At 44.2% G+C, this 26,400-nt stretch overlaps 1 protein-coding gene across 2 annotated transcripts in view; it reads right to left on the bottom strand.

Annotated features, from left to right (window-relative positions):
* The window catches only part of SPEF2 (sperm flagellar 2), a 736,330-nt gene that overhangs the window by 104,291 nt on the left and 605,639 nt on the right, over positions 1-26,400 (bottom strand). For both annotated transcript variants that reach the window (XM_069220893.1, XM_069220901.1), the window contains one exon: positions 2,931-3,113. In XM_069220893.1, coding sequence (XP_069076994.1) covers positions 2,931-3,113 — 183 coding nt within the window. The remainder of the gene's footprint in view (positions 1-2,930; positions 3,114-26,400) is intronic.

The raw sequence follows: 26,400 nt of genomic DNA, 5'->3' as shown, positions 1-26,400 counted from the left end.
GGGTCAGACCATTTAGCAGTTCCATTTGCTATCAAAATCCTGGCAACCTCGTCGTTAGAGCTGACTAAACCTACAACTAAGCCCAGGAACTGGTCAAAACTGGATGTCTCGGCCTTTAACTAACAACTTCTGAATACCAAACCTGTTCTTAAGCACACAGTTGACGGTGATCAGGTGCTGATAGATAGTTGGATATTGAATGCCCTGGAAGTAATTCTACCGGTTACATCTAGTCACTCATGTTGATCTAACCCACCTGCTTCCTGGTTCAATGTTTACAGATCCTCCTATATCATTACTCTGGTCAGACCATTTAGCAGTTCCATTTGCTATCAAAAACCAGGCGACTTCATCGTTAGGGCTGACTAAACCTACAACTAGGTCCAGGAACTGGTCAAAACTGAATGTCTCGGCCTCGAACCCACAACTTCTTAGTACCAAACCTGCTTTTAAGAAGACAGTTGACTCTGATCAGGGGCTGATAGATAGTTAGATACTGAATGCTCTGGAAGTATCTCTACCGGTTACACCCAGTCAATCTGCTAGATCTAACCCACCAGCTCCCTGGTTCAATGAAATACTGCGGCTAGAGACAAAACATTGCAAGGGCTTGGAAAGATTTTGGAGGATTATGATGAGGAGTCTACAGTTAACTACAGCACAGCAATAAAAAAAACTACCATGGGCTATGTAGAAAAGCACAAGCATTATTGTACTCTGATGAAATCACCAATGCCCAAAATTGTCCTAAGATGCTCTTCAATGTGGTTAAAGAATGTTCTGACCCTTGCAAAATGTCACCAGCAGACTCAGTGTGAGGGTGGCCCTTTTTTCATTTAAAAAAAGTGTTAGATCTCCACTTTCAGCTGTCCAAGGACCTTAAGGGTGGAGTAATTTCTCTGGACCCTGCTGTTCTTGGCTGCACTTTTAACCACACCCACAGTGAGCACAACAGCAGCATGCCTGTGCCGGATCCCACCTCTAAACCGAAGTCATGGACCCTTCTGGATAGGTCTACCTTTTTGACTATTTTACAGTCTATTAAATCAGGCTCCCCCGCTGGATCCCCAACCCAGCTTCTAAGTTCAGCCTATTGGATCCGGAGTTACTACAGGTGGTGGAGAATCTTCTTAACTTCTCTGTATTCCACTGAGCTCTGTTCCACCGAGCTGAAAGCACAATGTGGTTTGTCCACTCTTAAAAAAAAAACCAAATATTGGCTCAACCAATTGGTTGAACTTTTGTTCTATTTCCCCCCTGACGTCCAGTCTCTCCAAAATTTTGGAGAAACATGTGAATGTGCTGCTTCATCTTATGCGGAGACTCAGAAATGTCTACATCCTTTTCAGTTGAGCTTCAGGGCTGGGCATAGCACTAAATCTGCCCTCCTAGGAGTCACAGACTCTCTTAGACGTCTCCTGGACCGTGGTGGAACAGCCACTCTTATTTTACTAGATCTTTGCATGGCCTATGATACTGTGTCCCATTCCATCTTGAACGGGAGGCTGGAAGCATTGGGTCTTAAAGAAACAGCTCTGGCCTGGATAACATAATTCCTAAAAGATCATTTTTTCAAGTCGTTTTGAGCCAATGCTACGTTGGAGGCACAGTCCCTAACTTCGGGAGTCCCGCTGGGCTCAGTGCAAAGCCCAATGTTGTTTAATATCTATGTCCACCCACTGGAAGATGTAGTGGGAAGTTGTGGCCTGACCCTTTTCTCTTATGCAGACGACACACCAATGATCTTTTCTTTGTCATCTGCACAGGGCCATGGACCACCTGATCTCAACCTGGGCTTGAGTCGAATTGCCTCTTGGATCAACAATAACTCTCTCAACCTAAATGGTGATAAGACGGAGGTCATTATCCTGGCTAAGAATCCACAACTCTGGGGCCCACAACACTGGCTGGACAACCTAGGGACTCTTCCTGTTGTGTCCCCAAAATGTGAAGAATTTGACTTTGTACTGGATGAGAATATCTCCATGAAGCCTCAGCTGGCTATGGTTACCGCCACGTGTTTCGCTGTGCTTAAGTGGCTGAAAAAGATCATCTGGATGAATTCCCTATCAACTCAAAGGACAGTGATCCAAGCCCTTATCTTTGCCAGATTGAAATATGGAGAAGTACTTTAATTAGAAATAGATCAAGCATCTATCTGCTGCCTTCACAGCTCTGAACGCTGTGGCAAGACTTCTGTTTCTGCTCCCGAAGCATGTCTTGGTTTCTCACCTTTTCCAAGAGCTTCATTGGCTCATGGTTATAAAGTGCATTCAATTTAAAGCGCTGTAATATAAGTTCAAAGTTGGACCTGGAAAAGGCCCATGTTACATGCAGGATCTCGTGATGCCCTATAAGCCTTCACATGTGCTCAGATCACAGAACCTGCCCTTGCGTCCTGTGACTAGATTTCACTTGGCTCATATGGGGGGATGCTCCTTTTCAATTCTGGGTCTGAAATTATGGAACTCCCTCGCAGACTGCTGAGAAACTGCACTACTTAACTTGTATTCCATAAAGGCTTGAAGACCTTAAGATGTGAATTTGTCATCACTTCCTTTTGCTCAGCGCCAGGAAACCCTATATGGGTAGCTGTGCGCTCTATAAGATTATATAATAATAATAATAATAATAATAATAATAACATGATTGCAACATCTGAAATGACATAATTCATGCCAACACTGTACAAGGGGGTGGTGCAAGTTATAGTTTATTTTAAGGCAACACATTATAGTTACTTGAATGAAATATAATGGTGAATTCTGTGGTTTTCTTAACTTAAAACAGTATGTTTTAACTGACATTTTCTCCCAACTATATTGTCCCTTCAACTGTTGTCTTTTTCAGTGAAAATATATCTATATGCACACACACAACTGTGTGATCTAAGGAGAAGAGGGTGTTGTGTAAATAAAGTGCTACTAGACCTGGTTATATTCTTCCTCAGTTACCGTGCCTTCTCCAGCATGATCGATTTCCTTAAACTTCTCCAGGGTATGCAGCAGCTGTTCAAGGGAGGGGTGTGGCCATGGCAGCATTGCTGATAATAAGAATTTCTTCCAGTCAATAAGGTCAGCATTCAGTGTTAAAGCTGTAGCTAGATCTTGCACCTGAGGTTTAAAAATAATAATTATTCTAGGAACACATGAAAGCTAACATGAAAGCTAACATGAAAGCTAAGAGATAAATTGTTCCTGCGGCAAGGAAAACAATATTTTGTTATAATATCACAAAGCAATTCTTTAGGTTGGAAGCAATATTATGATGGGTTCTAATATGATTTATTGGCAAGGTATGGACGCCTGGAGGTGGAAAATATGTGATAGCAAGTCAACTCTTCGTCTTTTGTGAGTTGCCACTCCACTCCCAAGATACCTTGATGTAAATGGAAATGTTTTCATAATTTTTATCATTGTGAATTTTATTATTAAAAATTACAATTACAGTAAATGTGATTATATAAATTGATGATTATAATAGTAATTATGATTATATTAAGTACACCAAGTAAAATTTATAAATGTTTTAATTAATTAATTTTTCTAAAGCTGGTAGTAAATGACCGTGCAGCATCATGAAGAAGACTTCAACAAGCACATCCTGGTCAAATGTCCAACATGGAGTTACGCTGACAAGCACACAGGACTACTCATCATGGAAAACTTTGGTAGAGGCAGTTCAAGTAAGGAATCACATTCCACTGTCAGATACTGTCAGAAATGTGGAAAGCAACTCGGTTCCCCAAGTATTTTACCACAGGAGGTGCTTACTATGAAGAGAAATTTACAGACTAATAAGCAAAAAGCTGAAGCAAGTGTCATTGAATATGCTGGAACAAGTTAGTGCACGGATAAACGATTAAACAGAAGAACATCATTAAAGTCAAACGTGTATGCTGAAGAATGTATATTTTGTGGAAAGATAAGATGCTACAAGAGAACATCAACACGTGAGAAATTAATAAAGGCCACGGAGCTTAGAGTTGACAAAAGGCTTTGAGAGTGTGCAACCATTGTGATTCAAAGATCTTAGCAGTTGTTAGTAGGGACATAGTGGCTGCAGAAGCCCATTATTAAGCATCTTGCTATAGAAACTGCAAGGGTTAAAGCAAAGGAGGAAGATCATGCATCTAACATTCAAACCGATGGACACCACAAAAATATGAAAAATGAAGCATATGATGAACTATTTCATAAACTTAGAACTGTGATTATTCCTGGCAAAGAGGTAATACGTGTGACGACTCTCACTGAAAGGCTAGAAACCCTCATGACACGCAGAGGAATACATGGAATAGATGAATCGACCAAGAAGCATATTAGAAGAAAACTGGACTCCCAAGTTCAGTGACAGCCTCCACATATTCCCAGACAACCAAGGAAAATGATTGCCCCAACCTAATAGTGTCATGCTACAGGATGTTGTAGGAGAAAACCAGAGTTTGAAAGAGAATTATCAGTTTAAAAAGGTTAAGGCAACAGACATGAACAAGAACCTTGATCAAACATCATCACACATAAGAACAATGATTAAAACTAACTTGACATCAACACCATGGCCATATTATCCATTAGATTTTGATAAATATTTATTTACAGTGCCTGATTACCTTAAACGGTTCCTTTTAGGACCTCTAACTGAAGATCCAGAAAACACAAACCCAAAAGGTTCACCTTACTTATGCAATCATTCAGTCAGGACCTTATAAATGCAGTCGCAAATGGCGAGCAGAAACCCCCAAGCGTTTGTTTATCCCATACGTCATAGAAATGCTGACACGCAATGTTGAAATCATTCACACTCTCAGCTTTGGGATGTATTCCTGGAACATCTTCATCATGACAATGGAGATCTCTCTGCATTTTGGATGTCGTATGTGGATATTGTTCAAAATGTCTTGCTGGTTCTGCTTGGTGCTGCTTGAGAAGGAAATTGGCATTTACATCATACTGCCATATGCTCTATGATCCCATGGTGTTTTGCGTATGACAGGATGAACTACGCTAAATATCTTTTTGTATACAATGCCAAAATGACATTACTTGCAGTGAAACATCCAGAGATACACCACAACTTCATCAATGGAGGCTTTTCAGTTCAACTGTCAGATCTTAATCCATTTGGACGAATTCCGAATGATCAAGCGATAGAGGTAACAGTCAACAAAGACTCACAAACTCCAGGTGGTACCACAAGGTTAAACCTCAAGGTGGGTGCTGTTATATTATTTAACGGCTGAAAAAAAGTGCCATTTGGTCATATAAGGGAAATAGTTCGAAACAACAGATCAGATCTTACTCATGCAGACCTACATGCATAAGTCGCGAATTGAAAAAGACAAAGATACTGTTACGATAGTGGTTAGTCTGTTTCAAAGCTAAATAAACCAATTTGTTGGGCCATATGATCTCATTAGTCTCTCCCCACAAAAAGGCATCTCAATGTATAGTATCCTACATAATAAGTAGATAAACAGTGCTATACAGACTTCAAACTTGAGCGACTTGAGAATAATCCACCTATTAAGAAGTTTCATGACCCAATGAAAATGAACAAACTGAAAACCTTCACTAACATGTCCAAGAAGAAGGCAGTGAACCGCAACGGCAGGACAATCATCATGAAAGCAAAGCACTACTTGTTCCTTCAAATGGCAGAAGTACTCTCTCATCCTTAGGATCTTTACCATGGGCTTTAGCAACTCCGGAAGGTTTGTTGCAGAAAAATTATATCCCTGCTGAGGAAATACTTGGAAATTCAGTCATGCTGATTGATGGTATGGTTCTTGTTCAGAGAGTAAAAGGAGAGGAATCAAACTTTGGTGAGGTGGCTATGTCTGTCTTGTTTATGGCTTTGCGGGAAGGAAATAAAAGTCAAAGAATCAATGTTGTATTTGATACATACAGCTATGTCTGTCTTGTCCATGGCTTTGTGGGAAGGAAATAGGAGTCAAAGAATCATTGTTTTGTTTGATACATACAATGAGACGTATATTGAGAACAGCGAAAGGACAATCAGAGGGGAAGAACTCAGGCACCAGCTACAGAGCATCTCACCTTCCCAGATTGTCAGACAGTGGAGGAAATTCTTAGGACATGTAAGAAAAAAACAACTCTCATTGCATTTCTTGTTAACAAATGGAGGAAACCAGAGTATTTTGTAAAACTTGAGAATAAAACACTGTTTGCGAACTGTGAAGATAAATGATACAAAATCATATCTGGAGGGAGCCACGAAGAGCCCGATCTCAACAGTACACATAAGGAAGCAGAGGGTTGTTTGTTCCTGCATGCTGCACAAGCTGCTTACGAGGGGTATGACGCAGTTATGATAAGCTCAGATTACACTGATGTGTTTATTATGTGTTTGGGATTCCATGACAGAATCATGGCTAAATTGATTTTGAAATGTGGTACTAAAATACACATGCAAGTCCTTGACACTGAGAAAATAGCTTCAACTCTGTTGAGCTATGATAGGTCTCCATATGTTTCCCGGATGCGCCACAGTAAGCGCATTTGCGGGAAAAGGAAAAGTAAGTGCATTCAAAATCCTGGAGATCCAAAAGAATCGAGAACCCACTTTAAAGTACTATACTGTTAATATTACAATTAATAATCATGATTATTTCTACTTTATATTAAATGTAACCAATCTGGTGCATTTAGATTTATTTTTCCACATATTATGATGGATTTGTATACTATTTATCAAAAATATGAAAACCATTATTTTTTTGGCTATGGTTGCTAATCCAATAATATCAGACAACAGGCAAAGAGTGATGATCTACTATCACATATTTTCTATCTCTAGGCATCCATACCTTGCAAAAAAATTATGTTCAAACCCATCCCTCTGAGTGGTACCAATGGCCTTTATTTGTGGTCTGGGCTCATGGCCTATGATGTATGTGGAAACCAAAAGAACACAAAATCAAATTTTTCCATAAACATCATATTGTGAAGCTTACAATATGTATTATTTTAAAGTTTGTATTCACAAATGAATTACAAGAGGTTACTAACATTGCTATTGTGCCATGATTTTGAAAACATTTTTTGGCCCTGGATTTGCACGGCACGGAATAGTTTTCCAGAACTCAACAACTATGTTCACCCTGAAGTAGGAAATCATGTCCTAGATATGGGTCTACTTGGCTGCTTACTGTCCAATAGTGCATATGGCACAAATAATCAAACCTTAACACAAGTAAAACTGAGCATCATCCTTCTCATTGGGAGACGAGTTTGAGGCTTTCCCCTACAGGGTTCCTACATCTTTGACCCCAAGTCTATGGCTCTACGTGTGATTCTAGATCATGACGTTTCCTTAAAACTGGAAGTTAAATCTATAGACAGGTATTGCTTCTTTTTGCTCATTGAGAACAGTTCCTCCTTTTCTCCTTAAGGACATGCATGCCTCCGCAGTTGCCTCATGTCTATATTCAGGAATTGAATACTGACTTTGCCTTTGCTTGGATCGGCATGTTTATCTTCCATTGAATATAGTCCAATCTTCCATTGGATATTGCTGTTTTGAGTAGCAAAATCTCTCTACAGGTTTATGTGTCAGAGACTTTGAGAGACTTGCATTGGCTAGCACTTGAGCAGAGCATGCAGTTTAAGTGCCTTTGTAAGGCTAAATTGGAACTTCCCAAAGTATTACAATCACACCCACTACAACCCTACTAGGTTCTCAGATTATGGAGCAATTACCTCTTTAAGAAGAGAAATAAATAATCATTGGTGTCTAGGAATTCTTTGCAGATTTCTGTGTGTGGTATAAATAAATAAATTAGTTCATTCAACTTAAACCTTTTCAAGTTGCCAGGCACAGCACACACACAATTCCCAACTACAAATCTTTTGATGGATGAAACCTTCGTAGAACTATAAATACAACCTCTACAAAATTGTTGCTACTAGCCCAATGTTGATGGATTCTCTCTAAAGTGCAATTTTCTCAGTACACTCACTTCTGTTTAAATGTGAGAGCTCCAAACCCTCCTTCCCAATGTGCACGTGGCTTGTTGAGTTAAAGCACCAACCGCCACTTTAGTGGAAAGCACTTCCATGGGCACTGAGCAAGCAGGCTTAGAAGGTGGGAAAGCATTTCGAGAACTGTGTTATGCCTTTCTGTTATATATGAATAACTAAATATTTTCTCCTTGAAATAATAGAAACAAAATTCTCAAACAGTGTCTTGTGGTTGGCTGCTACACAGGAGCGTCTCACAGGGCATTGTAGGGGTTGGGCGGTGCGGCGCAGGAGGGCGAATTAATAAAAAACAATTTTAAAAAATAACTTACCTGCTTCTCCGCTGCTGCCACCACCACCACACTTTTCCTCTGCTGCACTGCTGGCACAGGCTCCCAGCCTGCCCTGCGGCCAATCCTGACACTGCTCAAAGCAGGGTTAGGGAGCTCCCAGTCAGACTGGGAGCCTGTGCCTGCTCTTTCCAGCCCGGCAACTGTGATGCTGGGCTGGAGAAAGCCTACTGCACATGTATGTTCGGTGGGCCTGAGACAGCCGGCCAAACATACATGCTCACTGAGGGGAGTGTACAGTGCACTCCCCTCATCGTCGTCATCCCCAATGCTCTGCCCCTTTAATAAACAAAACGATAATAAACATAGTTTATTATCGTTTTGTTTGTTAAAGGTGATTTGCAGCAGCTGCTGCTGCTGGTGGGGGAGCCGTGCCTGTTGCTACATATCGTGGGGTGCATGATTCTAAATCACTTTTGGCCACCACAGATCAAAATTTAGTTAGCAACCTTATAATGTTTACATTTCACTAAAGAGGATAATAAACTGTTGTGCCAGTGCAGTTCCTACCAGGTTTCATCAACAATTAGAAAAACCTTCCTCCCCAGTGCTTTGGGCTCATCGACTTCAAATGTACTCTGCTCTCCCCTTCATACAGAACAGTGCTTAATTTGAGCCGTGGTTTCCAGTGTGGGGCATCAGCACTTATTTTTGAGGGCCTGCACTTATTTTTCTGCGTCAAGCATTTACTGTGATTAAAAGACACATATGGGAAAGCTTATATTCTGAGTTTTGAATAGCACTAAAAGACCTTTCTTTTTCTCTTCTTGCTTTGTATTTTCTTATGAAATAAGCTAGGCAGACACACATATGCTCTGGGATCCAATGATTCATTTTGGATATGGACAATCCTATTTTTCCATTCTTGTTAAATAAGACTGATGATTTTTCTCTTCCATAACAGCACCAAGATGGCACACATAGCTAATGAGAGTAATACTGATCATTAATGGTAAGGGTTTGTTTCCCGGTTATGATTTTTATTTTATAGGAAAAGAAAGTTACTTAACATTCTGGTGGTTAGTTTATCCACTTGCAGATTCCTTACTTTTTAAATATCCCAGGTGTCAGTCTGAATCCAGAAAATTTTCTATAGCTCTTCTTACTGGTAGTGGGTGCTGGATCCTCTTCGGTGCTGGAAGTGGGGTCTTGGTGATGTCACTGGAATCATAAAGTGCCCCACTGGCATACTGACATCAGTTTCCCATCCATTTTTATGAGCCTTCCAGGAATAAGGATGAGAATAACATCAGCGAGACAGGTGCAGTATTTCTATGATATTGGGTTCTAATTAGGACATGCCTAATAATCAGCCATGCAACCGGGAGGCAGTTGGATCGGTCAGGAAGCTGTGGGTAGACACAGTATCCGCAAAAAAGATGGTTACCAAAGGCAAGTAACTTTTTTTTCTAATGGATACTTCTACCTGCAGATTCCTCAACTTTTCAATAGATTCCCCAAGCCATATTAATTCTGGAGGTGGGTGCATGGCTGGTTATATCAGAAAATCTTGAAGGATTGTGTGTGCAAAATGGCCTTCCCTCCTCACTTAAGCGCCAAAGCAGTAATGGTCTGCAAACGTATGGAGGGAGGCCCATGGTGCTCCAGATGAGCTTTCAACTCGAAGGAGAAGGCATCTGTGATAACTGCTGCCACCAATTGAGGAAGTTGGAATGCCTTTCCCTTCCATGCTCCCTCAATGGAGATCCACTGCAGTATCCCTGGAGGTCATGATTAACAAGTTGCTTACCTTCGGTAACAAATTATCTGGTAGAGACTCTATATAGCTGCAGATTCCTTACCTTAGAATTCCCTGGCGTCAGCTTTGAATCAGGAATTTTTCTGCTGAGCTGTACCCTGCGCGCGCTGTCGGGTGGCTTCGTTCAGATCTGCATGCATCGTCCAGCTTTGCGTGGCGTCGTCAGCGTCGTTGGAGCCGCCTGTGAAGTCATGGCCTTCTATATAGGCACGACCCCAGCACGCATATGTCAGTTCTTTTTCACAACTTCCCATGCCAGAAGCGCAGACATGGAAGAAACAACTTTTTTCTAATTGTCTGAGCAAAAGGACATGCCCAAGAAAAAGGGTAAAAATCTAAAAAAAAAAAAAAATAGTATATATCCGCAGAGCAGAGAGGCCTGGGTGGATGTAAGGAATCTGCAGCCAGGTAGAGTCTCTACCAGATAATTTGTTACCGATGTTAAGTAATTTATTCATCTGATAGAGACTTCTAGCTGCAGATTCCTTACCTTAGAATAGATACCCAAGCTATAACCTCCTGGCGGTGGGCTGCGAAGATATACTTTACACAAGGAAGTCATGTAGGACCGAGCGAGCAAAATGCCCCTCTCTTCTCACCTGTCTATCCAGGCAGTAGTGTCTTGCGAACGTGTGCAAGGAAGCCCACGTTGCCACCTGTCAGATGTCTAGAACCAGCACGCCTCTAGCTAACGCTGTGGTAGCAGCTTTCCCTCTTGTAGAGGGAGCTCTCAAGCCCTCAGGAGGCTGCTTCTTAGCCAATGTGTAGCAGATTTTAATACAGAGAACAACCCAGCGCGAAATGGTTTGTTTCTGGACTGTCCGACTTGAATTTCTCTTTCTTGAGGAAGAGATTGACGTCCCTTAAATCCAGGATAGGGTGAAGGCCCTTATTCTTTTTGAGAATCAGAACGTAGCGGAAATAATAACCACTGCCTCCTTCTGACATCGGGACCCTTTCTATGGCTCTCTTGGCCAAGAGAGCCGTAACTTCCTCGCGGAGTAAGATCAAATGGTCCTCCATCAGCCGTTCTTTTGCTGGAGGGATAAAAAGACTGGAAGGGGAAGGAATAGACCTTCTGTATGATCTGCAAGACCCATTTGTCTGATGTTATGGACCGCCAGTGAGGGAGATGAAATTGAATCCTCCCTCCAAATGGACAGACATGGTCTTGCAGAACCATACTAGGAGGGCTTGGGTGCTGCGGAAGATGGGGGCTGGGTGGTAGCTGACCCCTGGCCAGACCCCCTGGGTCTGAAGGTACCATGACCTCATCCTCGCACGGGATGCTGTGAAGCCGGAGGACGGTGACTAACCTGTCTAAGACTGCTGATGAGCCGGCGCTGAAAGGCCCAAGGATCTGGCCGTAGCTTGAGTCTGCCTTCTCACCAAAAAGGTGAGAGCCATCAAAAGGAATGTCCATCAAACTCGACTGGACATCCCCCGAAAAGCCAGTAGAACGTATCCAGGCGTGGCGACGGAGGGCCACTGTCGAAGAAATCGCCCTGCCCAGCGAGTCGGTCATGTCGAAGCCACACCTGAGGGCAAACTTGGCTGCATCTCTCCCATCCTTGACAGCCTGGGTTAAAGTGTCCCATACGCCCTCCGGGATCTGGGGCAGCACCTGGGCCACCGTAGCCCATAAAGTTTGAGAAAAATGGCCCAATAAGTAAGAGGTGTGTACCGACCTGAATGCTAGGCTGGAGGAAGAAAACAAATTCTTTCCAAGTTGGTCCAGCCTCTTGGATTCCCTATCCAGAGGGGCGGAAGGGAAAGCACCACGGGAAGTAGAGGCTTGGACCACCAAGCTCTCCAGGGGGGTGGGGTGTTGGGTGAGAAAGGTAGGGTTGTTTGGAGCAGGTCTATGGCAGCGGCTGATTGCCCTATTCACAGGAGCCCCTGTGATGGGTTTGGACCATGTTCACAGAAGGACATCTGTGAGGGCTTCATTGAAGGGTAACATCGGCTCGGATGTAGCAACCCCCAGCTGAAGCACCTCTGTCAGAAGATTAGTCCTAACTGGCACTGTAGGCAAGTCTAGGTCCAATACCTCAGCTGCCCTACACACCACCATGGCATAAGATGCACCTTTCCCCGTAGCCACAGCAGGAGGAGAGAGCATGCCAGCATCTAGATAAGTATCCAGTCCACTGGCCTCCCCTAGATCCTCAGACCAGTCCTGTTCATGCTCCAGTCCATATTCTAATGGGTCCTCAGACCCCCCCACTCCTCTCCTATGCCTTGCTGTTCTGAATAAGCCTCAGGCACTGATCTGGGCCTAATCGGTGCTGTTGAGGTCGGAATTGGCGTTGTACGACGTGGTCCGGCTCCTGAACATCTGGAATGAGGTGGTGGAGGGAGCGGCGGCGTCAGGCCTGGCGCCAGAGAAGGTCAACTGTGAGAAACCAGCGTCGGCCCCGGTCTGCTATCGGATCCCGGGGTCCCCAAAGGCGCTGAGGCCGAAGCCGCTGACGTCAAATCCGATGGGGCCCCTGCAGACCCACTGGGGCCTGAAGACCCACCTGAGGGTGCAGACAGCTTAAAAACAAGGTGCATAGCTTCGTAAAATTATTTCATTTGAGCGGGGGTCACCCCGGTTCCCAGAAAGGGGGGAAGACATGGAGTCGGCCCTTTCGACGGCTCCACGGAGCTGTGCTCGGAACGTCGATGTTCCCTGGATGCCTCGTTGGCCAACGGGTGTGCTGAAGTCGAAGTCCGCTTGGACTTCCTCTTCTTTTTGTGCCTCATTCCTGAGTGCCCCGAAAACCTTGAATGCAAGGAAGATGACTTGGGGCTCCTGGAGCGGTGCCGCGACCTCCTCCTAGAGCAGGACCGTGATCTCCTTGGAGTCGTGCTAACCAAAGACAGCTGCCGGGCCACTAGAAGCTTGAGGGATCTCTCTCTCAAGGCCTTCAGAGCCATGGCCCGACAGTCAGAACACCACTTTGAATCATGGTCCTTTTCAAGGCACCAGAGACACACCTGGTGTGGATCCGTAACAGACATGGTGCGATGACATGCACCACACTGTTTAAATCCAGTCTTTCTCGAAGACATCGCTCAGACAATAGAAAAATCTTTGACAAAACCGTCGAAAAAAGGGTAGCTCTTTCCAGATCTGTGCTTCACCGGGGCAGAAGGAAAAGAACTGAAGTAGGCCAGGGTGGTGCCTATATGACGCTGACGACGCCATGCGGAGCCGGACAACCACATGGATCCGAACGACGCCACCCGACAGGGGCGCACAGGGTACTGCTCAGCAGAAAAGTTCCGGATTTGAAGCTGACACCAGGGAATTCTAAGGTAGGGAATCTGCAGCTAGAAGTCTCTATCAGATACTTCTTTGTCTCCATCGTGTTGGAACCAGAGCCTGTGGAGACACCACTGGAGGGCCCTCATGGTCAGCATTGGTGAGTGACAGATTGCAGAAAGCTAACATACATAGCATGCATAAGATAATCAGGACTGGCATGTGTCAGTTGATGGAAAAGCCAAGACAGAACAGCAATGTGGCTGTTGTCTTCAGGAGGCATGACACTATCTCTGGAGACTTGGCTGATGAGTCAGTTGTCCAGGTATGGGAAAACTAGTATTCCTGCATGTCTATGATGGTACGCTACCACCGCCATCAGGTTTATGAATGCTCAAGGTGCAGACGTCAGGCCAAATGGGAGGACCGCAAACTGGTAGTGTTTGGTTTCCACTGTAAAGCAAAGATACTTCCTGTGTGACTGCAGGATATGGATGCAAATATAGGTATCCTGCAAACCGACTGACACTGTCCAGTCTCATGCTATTAGACCAAGTAGAACCTGAGCAAGGGGAAGCATCTTGAACTTTTCCTTTTTGCTGAACCGGTTCAGAATTCTGAGGTATATGATCAGCCAAATACTGCTGTGGTTCTTTGAATCTGTGAAGTATTGGGAGTAGCATCCCTTACCCCGGTCCTGCTCTGGAACCTACTCCATTGCAACCTCCTGTTGTAAGACATATGTGGTGTGAGAAATTGCTTATTGCTTGAGGGCGATGTGAGCCCTTCTCAAGGAACGGCCACAATCCTTGTCCTGGTGATCCACAGAAGTCACTAAATTCACCAGTGCTTAACTGTCTGGTGGCTTGACACAAAAGCAGTCAGGCTTAACTTAAAGGCAATGTGAAAAATCTGTATGCAGCACACAAACAGTAATAGAGTGAAAACAGAACACAGAATAGTAAATCACAAACCAATTTAGAAAATCAGAGTACAGTTTAATAAACTATGTGAGACCAAAAAGACACAAATACAATCAATAGAGCAAGAAATTTGCAATTTTAAAGATTTATAGTAATTTTTGTCTGGTCGTGAGAGGCTGGGTGAAAGTCACAAGTTCAGGCTGACCGCGATGGATCGTGGGCTGGATACAGGGGACCAGGTTAGTCCTGCTGAAAAAGTTACCTTCTAAAGTGGCCTTCAATGAGTTGGAGGAAAAGAGAAGTAATGTAAGGAGTTGTATTCTTTCTTTGCTTAATCCTTTATACTGCCTGTACAGTGGGTTTGCCTGCTGCTGCTGATGTTATTGGGTCTGTTGTTGTCAGCCTCAAGGAAAACGTCCATACGGAAGACTCAAAACCTCTTAAATTTCAGACTTAAATTGGCTGAGTTTAAAGACTCAGTGACCCGGCTGTGCCTTTACTGTCCTTAAACTCTCCAAGGCAGAGTCAGCTTTCATTTCAAAGAGGCGGGAGTCATTGAATGGATAATCCATGAATGTTGTCTGGATATCCTGGGAAAACAACACATTTCCCAGCCATGTGTGATGACACAGAGAGAGGAGTCCCCATAGCTCTTGCAACAGAATCCACTGTGCCTAGGCCAGATTGAATCACTTGCTCTGCTTCTGCTTGGCTGTCTTCTACCAATTCTAAAATGTGACTTTGCAGTTGTTCTGGCAGATTGAGGAGAATCTTTTGTGCTTTGTCACAAAGGCCATATAAATCATGGCTAAGGAGGTAGGTGACTTTGAGGAATTGTAGGGATATGCACCCTGCTGAAAACACCGGCTTTATGAAATGTTCCATTTTTTAGACTCACTATTGGAGGGTGTGGTGAGGAAAGTGCCTGGTGACAACTTGGAGGAGCAATAGGTTTGAACCACATTGCTTTTTGGAGACAGATGTGAAGATAGACATACTGGCTCTCTAGGGGCCGTTCTGGAACACTGTAATAGATCATTGCACTGCGGTGAACATAGTTGTTTTCTCCCAGACCATAAGTATTGGTCTCATTACAGGGGACCAAGGGGTCTGCGGTATGGGGAGATGTGTACAAAACCTCAGTAATAATGTTAGCTTTTGTTTCTGCTGGGAGTAGCTGAAGTTCCAATATCTCAGCTGCTTTTTCATTACAAATGGTAAGTCTTAACTTCAGACAGAGGAAGTCCTGTTAAGGAATAAAGCTTTCACTCCAGAGAGGTAACCAGACCACTGCCATCTCTCAGCCCTGGGGAATCAGGGTCTAGAGTATCGGACTGTCCACTGCCATCATCATTTTGCTTAGGTTATTCTTGTGGATCTGGGTCTCCAAAAAGAATCTTCTCTCTTCCATCAACCATTAAGCCTTACTCTGAGAGCGCTGGCATGGAAATTTTAACAAGGGCAATGACTCTGGACAAGATGGTTGGAAACTTGTGGAGTCAGCTCAGCAGCCAGAGTTAAAGGTTGCAGAGCCGTCAGCATCCACTGTGGTGCTGATGGAGTCAACTACAGTGCTGAGGAGGCGATGGGATCTGTTGCTGAAGGCGAAGATGAAGAAATAGTTATTGGAGAGGTGGAATTCATGAAGGCAAACTTGAAGGCTGGGGCGGGGGTGTTTTTGAAGTCAGAGCCCAAGTGACTGTTGACAAAGGCACAAATGATAAGAAGGGTGACGGCTAGTATGAAGTCGGCATGGCCCCAAAAGTGACAACCAATGGGGTCAGCCAGCACTTCAGACGGAACCATGGATCACCTGAAGATGTCATACATCGCACTGAGGAATATGGCTAGATCTGCTCCCGCAGTGGGGAAATCCGAATAAGGCTGAGCGGGCTGGTGCCTTGTAGTTGCCACCACAGGTGGTAGCATCTCCAGGATCAGCATCGGGACCGATGGATCAGCAGGTGACAGATCCTCCATGGTATCTTCCACTGATTGGGGCTCTGATGCAGTGGCTTGTAGGTAAGTGGTGTTTTCCTGATTCATGTTGTTGTTTTACTTGTAGGTAAGTGGTGTTTTCCTGATTCATGTTGTTGTTTTACTTCTTTTTTTCTTTGATTATTTTGATGACAGCAGTGACCCCTGCGTCCTCGACCTGGATTTTCAATGTCATCTAAGGTCATCCCACATCTGGGCCATAAATATATTTTCTTCTCTCCCCTTTACGGCCTTGGGATGCACCTTTCAATAAGAGCCACTGGTCATAACATCATGGCCGGGCTCCAAGCATCAAACACAGATTTCGTGAGCATGGATATTTGACCATCACAGTCCCTACAGAATATGAAACCTGACCCTTAGGATAGTTACACAGTTAAAAAAAAAACTTCACCTAAATAAAGATTTCTTTGAGAAAAGAGTAACTCCTGAGGAGATACGAGCTCTAGATTTCCATTGATTGCATGGATAAAAGGAAACATATTATTCCAAAGGGGGTGCTTTATGGCTCCTTTGATGTCACAGGGAAACTGCTTCTGGCACTGGAGTGTAGACAGTGCCTCCTATCAGATTGGGGAACTATTGAAAAGCTTTTGGATTTAGTATGACGCCTGAGATATTCAAAAGGTGAGGAACCTGCAGGAAGAAGTATTCATCGTTGTTAGACTTGGCATCCTTGCCTTAGTCTCCCCTAACTTTTTGCCTCTGTTTCCCAGGTTGTTGATGTGTGCTGGACTCTGTTTTTGATACTCTGGGCACTTTACTACTACTATCCAGTGCTAAAGTGCAAGTGTTCCTATGTAAAATATATGTTTAATTGGCTTTCCAGGATTGGCATATTTGATTTACTAGTAAGTCCCTAGTACAGTGCTCTAGAGGAGCCCATGACCTGTAAATCAAATGCTACTAGAGGGCCTGCAGTACTGATGGAGCCACCCACATAAGTAGCCCTCTAAACATGTCTCAGACCTTGCAGTCTTGCGCTGCCAATTCGACTTGGCAAGTGTACCCACTTGCCAGGCCTAAACCTTCCCTTTTTATACATGTAAGGCCCTAGGTAGTCCCATGGGCAGGGTGCACTGTATTTTAAAGATGGGATATGTACTTATGTGTGTTACATGTCCTAAAAGTGAAATACTGCCAAATTCGTTTTTCAATGTTGCAAGGCCTATCCCTCTCATAGGTTAACGTGGGGGCTGCCTTTAAAATGTTGTTAACCCCTTCGCTGCCAGGCCCTTTCTCCCTCAGATGCCAGGCTTTTTTTTTTGGCTATTTGGGGCAGTTCGCACTTAGACCCTCATAACTTTTTGTCCACATAAGCTACCCACTTCAAATTTGCATCCTTTTTTTCCAACATTCTAGGGATTCTAGAGGCACCCAGAGTTTGTGGGTTACCCTGAAGGAGACCAAGAAATTAGCCAAAATACAGCGAAATTATTATTATTATTTTTTAAAGAGCTGCAGAAGAAGGCTTGTGATTTTTTCCCTGAAACTGCCATCAACAAAGGGTGTGCTGTGCTAAAATCACCATCTTTCCAGCTTTCAGGAACAGGCAGACTTGAATCAGAAACCACATTTTTTAACACAATTTTGGCATTTTACTGGGACATACCCCATTTTTACTATTTTACTATTTTTTGTGTTTTAACCTCCTTCCAGAAATGGGTATGAAACCAATGCTGGATCCCAGAGAGCTAAACATTCCTAAAAAGTAGGCAAAGGCCCTCATTATGACATTGGTGGTAAATCCTGCTTACCGCCAAGCTGACGACTGCCAACTTACCGCCGCGGCAGCAGATATCCGTTCACCATATTATGACACACCATTATTACACACACCAATCCGACAGAATTCAGCCACATACACAAATCCGCCAGCCCAAAGGTCAATGATAAAGTGGCTGTATCAAAACCCACACGTCGAGAGGGAAGCGCGTCGAGAGGTGTGTCCAGGGGCAGGAGCCCTTTAATTTCCTACAGCGCTCCCGCCGTCGCGGGAAGCGCGTCGAGAGGTGTGTCCAGGGGCAGGAGCCCTTTAATTTCCTACAGCGCTCCCGCCGTCGCGGGAAGCGCGTCGAGAGGTGTGTCCAGGGGCAGGAGCCCTTTAATTTCCTACAGCGCTCCCGCCGTCGCGGGACGCGCGCGGGCGGCGCCCGGGCGAAGCCCGGGCCAAGGGCGGGCCCGTCCTTGCCCGTCATTGCCAGGAAGAGGCAGGGCAGGGCCACCCCCCTAACTTTCACATCAAGACGCTCGGTTTAGGCAGCTCATAAGTAGCTGGCCGCCTGAAGGTACTGTGCCAATACCTACCCCTAAAAAAGGTCCTTTTATAGAGGGCCTTAGGACGGAAGTCATCCTTTCCCAGCATAGTGCTTTTCTTACTATTACATGCTAGATTTGAAGTGGGGCCGGGCCGCTGTCTCTCTACTTTATTGCAAGAAGTTTACCTGTAATCTTGAGTGTAAAATCTTTACTTAAATACTTGTCATATTCATTGTCAGTATTTATCATTTAGGCTTACCCCCACTAGACCTACTTCTATTCTTGTCCATAAATACATATTTGTCCTCTGGTTCCATTAGAGCCGAAGTATCATATAGGTGGCTCAAAGTATGGGAAAACGTAAGGCATCAGAACCCCCAAGGGGGAAAGAGAAATCTACAAAAAAAACTCAGGAATGCGGGCGAGAACTGCACTATAGACTAAATTGATGATCTTATTGAGGAGGTAGAGTCAATATTATGTAGTAGGGCCACTGTCCGGGAGGGACCTGATAAAAAGATTACCTCTTACTACACGAAGAAAGTTGAACTAGAGGAAGATAAAGTGATAGAGACTATTAGTCAGCAAGAGGGGGAGGTATCACCTGATATTAGGACTGGTAGCCCTAAGGATGCTACAACTCGATCCAGACATCCATGCACCATAGATAGTACTAGGAAGAAGGGCCACATGCAGGAGTGTGAAGTTGTATGTTTTAATAAATATGCAGTCTTGGCAGAACTTGATAGTAATAAAGTACAGAATACACAAGAGGGGGAATTGCTGGATGAGTCATACCCAACTATTCCAATTGTACAGTTACCTAGAGAGAGGATCTCTCCATGCAACTTAGAACCAGTGAACCCTCCAAAACATAAAACAAGAACTATGCAGACCTCTATGACCTACTCTCTGGATTAATACAGGAAGTTAAGGACCTGAAACTTGAAGTAAGAACCCTATCAGATATTGTGGAAAAGGAGGGGGGTAGGGGTACCCACAAAGCTCAGTGCGAAAAGGAGACCCCCCTTATATCATTTCAGCCACAAGGTAGATCCACACGTTCTCAAAATTCGAATACTAACCCCAACCCTACCCCAGCTACAGCCAAGATTTTACAGCATCCGCAGGGATACACGAGAGGGGTAAACGGGGAAAATGCTGGTCCACGCAACTACCCTAGAAGTAATGCTAGTGATTTATGCCAAAAAATAGGGAATCCACGAAGAGAATCCCGCTTGGTAAAAGGGCCCGAAAAAGGGAATGTGGAGCTCACTCAGATCCCCCATCCCCAAGTGTCTCATGACCGTTACCATTATACTACATGGAATCGACATTCTGTGGGGGATAGGTTTCCCATTAGGACCAATGTCGTTTATCTGTTAAATGTTCCAAAATTGGCCCTAGATAGTAGTGAAGACGAAGATTCCCTAAAGAATAAGCTTACACACTGGATTAGGACCAAAAGACACTGTCTATCCATAATTCATTCAGATATTAAGAGGGCAGAAAGAATCTCAGGAGGGATGGGGCAACATGATGTTATTGCATTAACATTTAAGGATGGAAGCTTATCCAGAGGCCTGATTGACATGGAACAGAGAACCCCTGCCCCCACGATCAATGCCATGAGGTTCAGTTCAGATCCTTTCATTACCAAACCCCTAGTCCCGAGGCCTAAGTATAATGACATGGAGGGATTGCAAAAGAGAAACTGTGATTCCAATCTTGAAAGAGTAGATTGACTACTCCAGATCGATCAGGCACAAGTGGGACCAATTGGGGACCCAACAGTAGGTGAGCCCCACATAGGGTTTGATCCTCATGTTACAGGGGCAGGGAATGTAGTGGAGTCTTTGCCCCGTAGGAAAGACTCGACAGCATATTTGAGCCCTACTTCTAATGTTACAACCCCAAACGGGAGGGGTCCTATCACTATGATCTCCTGGAATGTAGCAGGCTTAAAAAATAAGCTTACAGACCCGGAATGGCAGGACTATATTGATCAATACCATGTCTGTCTCTTTCAAGAGACTTGGCTTAAAGACCCGCCGTATAAGCTAGGATATAAAACCTACTTTATTAGTGCAATTTCAGCTGCCAGAGGGAGACCGTCGGGGGGACAGGCTGTTTGGGTGAAAATCTCACTAAATGTTCAGATACGTATGCAAGCCACAGAGTCAGATGACATTTTATGGTTGGTAATGGGGGGAAAAAATAAGATAATATCCCACTTGTTCAATGTATACATAAGACCTAGAAGGACAAACTTGGAGTCGCCTGAAATAACTCTATTAGACGACCTGCTTAAAAAGATCCCAGGAGGAGAGACAATTATGATAGGGGGTGACCTTAATTGTAATTATGAACCCATAACTGGATTTGAACATTTAGCAGAAGAAGAAGATCGAGCCAGAGCAATTCCTTATTTAACAATAGAAAAAACTGTTCCAGGCACAGTGGCTGCATTGCAACTTATGGGCCTTACATTAAAACATGGACTAAGGGCATGTAATGGTAGAGTGGGTGAAGGAGGCCTTAATTTGGATACCTTCCAGAGAGGCAACTCTACCTCGAAAATAGATTATATTTTACATAGTATAAGTACATGGGGAAGAATAGTGACTTTTAAAATAGATAAAAGAAGGGAAAGCGACCACTTCCCGCTAATAATTGAACTTAGCGCCCACCTCCTAGATTTGGATTTGGAATATGTAGAACATAACAAGGTGGAGTTACAACCCTTCCTCAGTAACAACAGACGGGATATAAAATGGCCTGCAATAATAGGCAATCTGGAGACTATGACAAATATTTACCATACATATTCTAATCTCCTAGAGCCTTATGTTGAAAATGAACTTACTGATATCCCCATCACGGCCATTCACCAATCAATGAGTATTGCACTAAGACCCTTCCTGACCAAACAGCCACGGTACAAGCCCAAAAATGAGAAGGTGCAGATCACCCCAAGCAGCCCATGGTACACTACCAAATGTAGGGAGAGGAAAAGAGAGCTGATAGAGGCTCTAAAGCAAAAGAACCAATTGGCCATACAACAGGTAAGGACCAGTTACAAGAAAACACTGGCAACTGCCCAAAGTAACTGGGAGGATCAAAAATGGCAAGATCTCCTGGAAGCAGCAAAAACCAGTGACGCTAGGATCTTCTGGAAAATAGTTTCCCATGGTAGCAAAGAGGGGATAATTTCTACTGATCATCATATAGATCCCAATACATGGGTTAACTATTTTACACACCTTTATTCTGATCCCCCCAGCCTTGATCTCTATCCCTCAAGACATAAAACCTTAGCTACTCTGGGCATCTTATCCGAGTTACAATTTAGCCTGGAGGAGACGGTGAACGCCATTGAAGCAATCAAGCTGGGGAAAGCCCCCGGTTTGGACAAGATCCCGGGGGATCTGTTCAAACATAGTTTAGAAATTTGGGCACCTTATCTAAATCTTTTAAGTAACGCTATAGCAAGGGGAGGTCTTGTGCCCGAGACATGGAAAGGGGCAGAAATAATCCCAGTCTTCAAAAAAGGTTCCAGGGATGAACCAGGGAACTATAGACCAATTAGCCTCTTAGATGTCACGCAAAAAGTATATGCTAGACAGCTGCTGAATAGGATTAACAGCTGGATAGATGGAAACAGCATACTGACTATATACCAAGCTGGCTTTAGACAGCAGACGAGCACAGTCGATCAGGCCTTTAGGCTATTGACGATAATGTGGAAATATACTAGACTAACGAAAGGCCATCTCTATATCGCATTTGTGGATCTGCGTGCAGCTTTTGATCTAGTGCCAAGAGACTCCTTATGGGCTGCACTAGGGAAACAGGGTATGCCAGGGAACCTCTTGAGCCAGCTAGAGAGACTACACGAAAATACATTTGCAAAGGTTCGGTGGGGGCCAAAGGGTGAGTTGACAGACCCAATACCTATCAAGAGGGGGGTGAGACAGGGTTGTGTGCTTGCCCCAACCCTATTCTCACTATACATTAATGATCTGGTTCATTATCTGAAACAAAGCAACCATGACTCACCAAGATTGAACGGTGATCCTGTCCCCGCCCTCCTCTTTGCAGATGATACCATCCTATTATCCCAAACTCCCATGGGCTTGCAAACTCTATTAGATAAATTTAGCGAGTATTGCAGCCTGAAGGGATTAGAAATTAATACAAACAAGACCAAATACCTGACTGTTAACCCTCATAAAGCACTCAAGAGAAACATTCGGATTAGAGGGCAGGCATTGGAACGAGTAATAAATTTCAACTATCTAGGGATACTCCTTGATGCCAAATTGTCATGGGCACCGCATGTTAACAAAGCTGCTATTTCCTTAGCGCATAGCTCCATGGCAATTGGCAAAAATTACAAATGCTCAAGATCTAGTATTGTTTCACCAGTATTTGAGATTTATAGGTGCAAAGCACAGGTTGCTGCCCTATATGGTGCTGAACTCTGGGGATTCATAAATCTAACTCCATTGGTTACCCAGGAAAATAATTTTATGAGGGGGATACTGGGTCTCCCTCCATCTACTCCACTGATTCCTTTAACCCCTGAATTAATCCATTATAGGCAAGCGCTAATTGAGATTATAGACTTGGACAAGGCAATTTCCCTCCCGTGGCTCCATTATATAAGACAATGCTTTTACACTCTTGGCCTGAAATTTTACTGGGAAGAACCACAAACACTAACAAAACAATCTAAGAATCAACTAAAACAAGTATTTTGGGACTTTACCCTAAACAGCCCTCTTTACAGCAAGGATCTAGGTAGACTTACTTTAAGTTTCCTGGATATTAAACCATTACCGTATGCTGAGGAATGGATAGATACTATCCAACCTAGACGAGCAAAAGTTTTATTTATGAAGCTTCGATATGGGACTCTCCAGGTTAAGGCTTTTACTTCTAAATGGGGCCCCTTCAATGGGAGAAGACAAGAGGTGATTTGTGGGCTGTGTAATATGGAGACTCCTGAAACGACGGACCATGTCCTTTTAAACTGCAATGCCTATGATAAACCAAGGAGGAAATGGCTTCGACCTATTTGCAGGAACGTTGGAATCAGGAACTATAATGAAGCAGCAAGATTCTTGAGATCTAGTACGATACCATATGTTGTTTTTGGTTTAAGCCGGTTTTTACTAGCAATCTCATTTATTAGAGACAAGGTGGGCCTAAGGCTCTAGGATTTAGTTATTTATTAATTTTATTTTAAATAGTCCTCCCTTACCAAAGCAAAATAAGTGCCTGATGGCACTGGAGGCAAATTCTAAGGGCTTTATAAAAATGTAATACTGTAATTGATTCCTATTTATAGCTTTTAAGATTAATATTCGCTTTTATCCAGACAGTCGGTTTTTAGTAGCTAAATGAATATTAATTGTTGTTGGAATAATGTGTCTTTTATAATACTTGATCGTTTGCCTTTTATGGCTTTCAGCCGAATATAGGCATGTATGGGAAAAAGAAATCGTTGTGATGATGGTAGGCACATTGCCAAGAATCTTAGAGGCACCTTGGTATGCTAGGGACTAATGTCTTACAAAAGAAGCACGAAATTCTATTTTCATAATGGTCATTATTTGTGCTTACTTATAGTTCTAGAGACCAAGTGAACTTTCTTGCCAGTACACAGCCGTTGCTATTAACAGTCAGATATCAATCCCATTTGTTTTGTGCACATAGATTGTATTCATGGTTATTCTATAATATTCTTATGGTGATTTGTAAAGTGATGTGTACTGTGTATTTCTATAGTGTTTTAATCGATCAATTGCTTATTCTTTTTTTTTTATTTAACTGTACTGTATGGCCTTGGGGGAGTCCTGGATTTATTTTTTTTTAATCTTATGATGGGTCTGGTTTTACTGTTTTTACCAAATTACCTTTGTTTTCTTTTAGAAATGTATGAATTGTGTCGGCATGCTTTTATGGTATTGTTTTACCGAAATAAAGCTGAAATTGAAAAAAAAACACACCGTTACACCAACAGAACAACACCCATCACATTATAACCCACGAATCACCACAGCAGACATTCAGCGGCGGTAAACAATTGGCGGTAGATACCGCTGCGCTCACAATGGACACCCACAGACAAAACACCACCACATTGGACAATTCAAACAACACACACCTGACAATCATACACACACCACACCCACACCACTATAAAACACACACCCACAGTACCCACAACCCTTTACGAATAGTAATAAGCACCACCATACTGACACCAAGACCAACTAGCCAACTAGAGCCACACACCACTCACACCCATACATCGCTCACGCACTCCACAATACACACCCCACCACATCACCCAAAACACCCTCACCCACACACCTCACATAACACCCATGGCACCACAAAGACACGCCTGTTTCACAGAGGAGGAGTTAAGGGTCATGTTGGAGGAAATTGTCAGGGTAGAGCCACAGCTCTTTGGAGCACAGGTGCAGCAAATATCTATAGCTAGGAAGATGGAGCTATGGTGGAGAATCGTGGACAGGGTCAGCTGTGGGCCAATACCCCAGAACAAGGGACAACATCAGGAAAAGGTGGAACGACCTATAGGGGAAAGTACGTTCCATAGCAGCAAGACACCAGCTCGCTATCCAGAGGACTGGCGGTGGACCCCCACCTCCTCCCCCACAACTCACAGCATGGGAGGAGCAAGTCTTGGCAATACTGCATCCTGAGGGCCTGGCTGGAGTGGGAGGAGGACTGGTCTCTGGTAAGTCAACTCTCTACTACTATCATCCCCCCCGAATGCCATCACATACCCTCATCCTCACTCCCATCACTCCACTACAACCCACACACTCCACCATCATATCTCACTAATCCCAATCCCAAGCCATGAATGCTGTACCAATGCATGGACACCCCTCACAGCCCTGCATGGACACCCTGTACTAAAGAATGCACAGCATAGAGAACTAACAATCCCACCATACACCAACATACACAAGTAAAAGCTGGCAGGGCAACAACGATTACAGAGGGGAAGCCAGGGATGTACAATATGTCATACACATGAACCATAATACATCATTTACATCCCCACAGGTACCCCAGCCAATGTCACCAGAGAGGTGCCACCACTATCCAGTCCCCCAACAGAAGAAGCCCACAGTAATGACGGTAACTCTGGTCTTCAGAATCTGGACGATCTACCTGGCTCATCAGGGACCACTGGACAGCTGGTTTCCCAAGCCCAGTCACACACCACCACAGAGCCTCCCCCATCAAGAAACACCACCACAGCACCCACCCAGTGTACCCACACCTCTGTCCCCAGGGCACGTCAATCAGCAGTATGTCCACCTCTACAGGGACCCCAGGCCACATTTGCACACAAGACAATCAGGAACCTGGGGTCAGTGGCAGTGGGCACACAGTGTAGTGGAAAGAGGCACAGGCCACCATGGACACTAGGAAGACTTCTGTGCACCAGGGGGAGGACAGATCAAGGGAACCGACTCTCCAGGAGGCACTCTCTGAGATCCTGGGAGCCTATCAACATTCCCAGGACACAATGGGCCAGATCCTGGACAACGTGCAGGAGAACAGGCGGCGGCTGCAGGAGGGACAGTACCAGGAGATCAGGGAGGACTTGCAGGCCATCAACAACACCCTGATTTCCAAAGCAGGGGTGCTGGCAAACATGGCCAACATTATGAGGGAGGCAATCTCACACCAACGGGCCCCTGCCACTAGCCAGTCATCTGAACAGCCTTCCACTTCCGTTGCTGCTAGTGCCAGGAAGCCCCGCCACAGGACTCACAGGCCACCAGCACCCCTCCCCCTGCAGAAGGTGAACTACCCCACAAACGTTCCC

Source organism: Pleurodeles waltl, chromosome 1_1 (assembly GCF_031143425.1).
Source record: "Pleurodeles waltl isolate 20211129_DDA chromosome 1_1, aPleWal1.hap1.20221129, whole genome shotgun sequence".
NCBI classification, from domain to species: domain Eukaryota; kingdom Metazoa; phylum Chordata; class Amphibia; order Caudata; family Salamandridae; genus Pleurodeles; species Pleurodeles waltl.
Note: the sequence above shows the minus strand (reverse complement) of the source record. Positions and strands in the feature narration are given on the sequence as shown.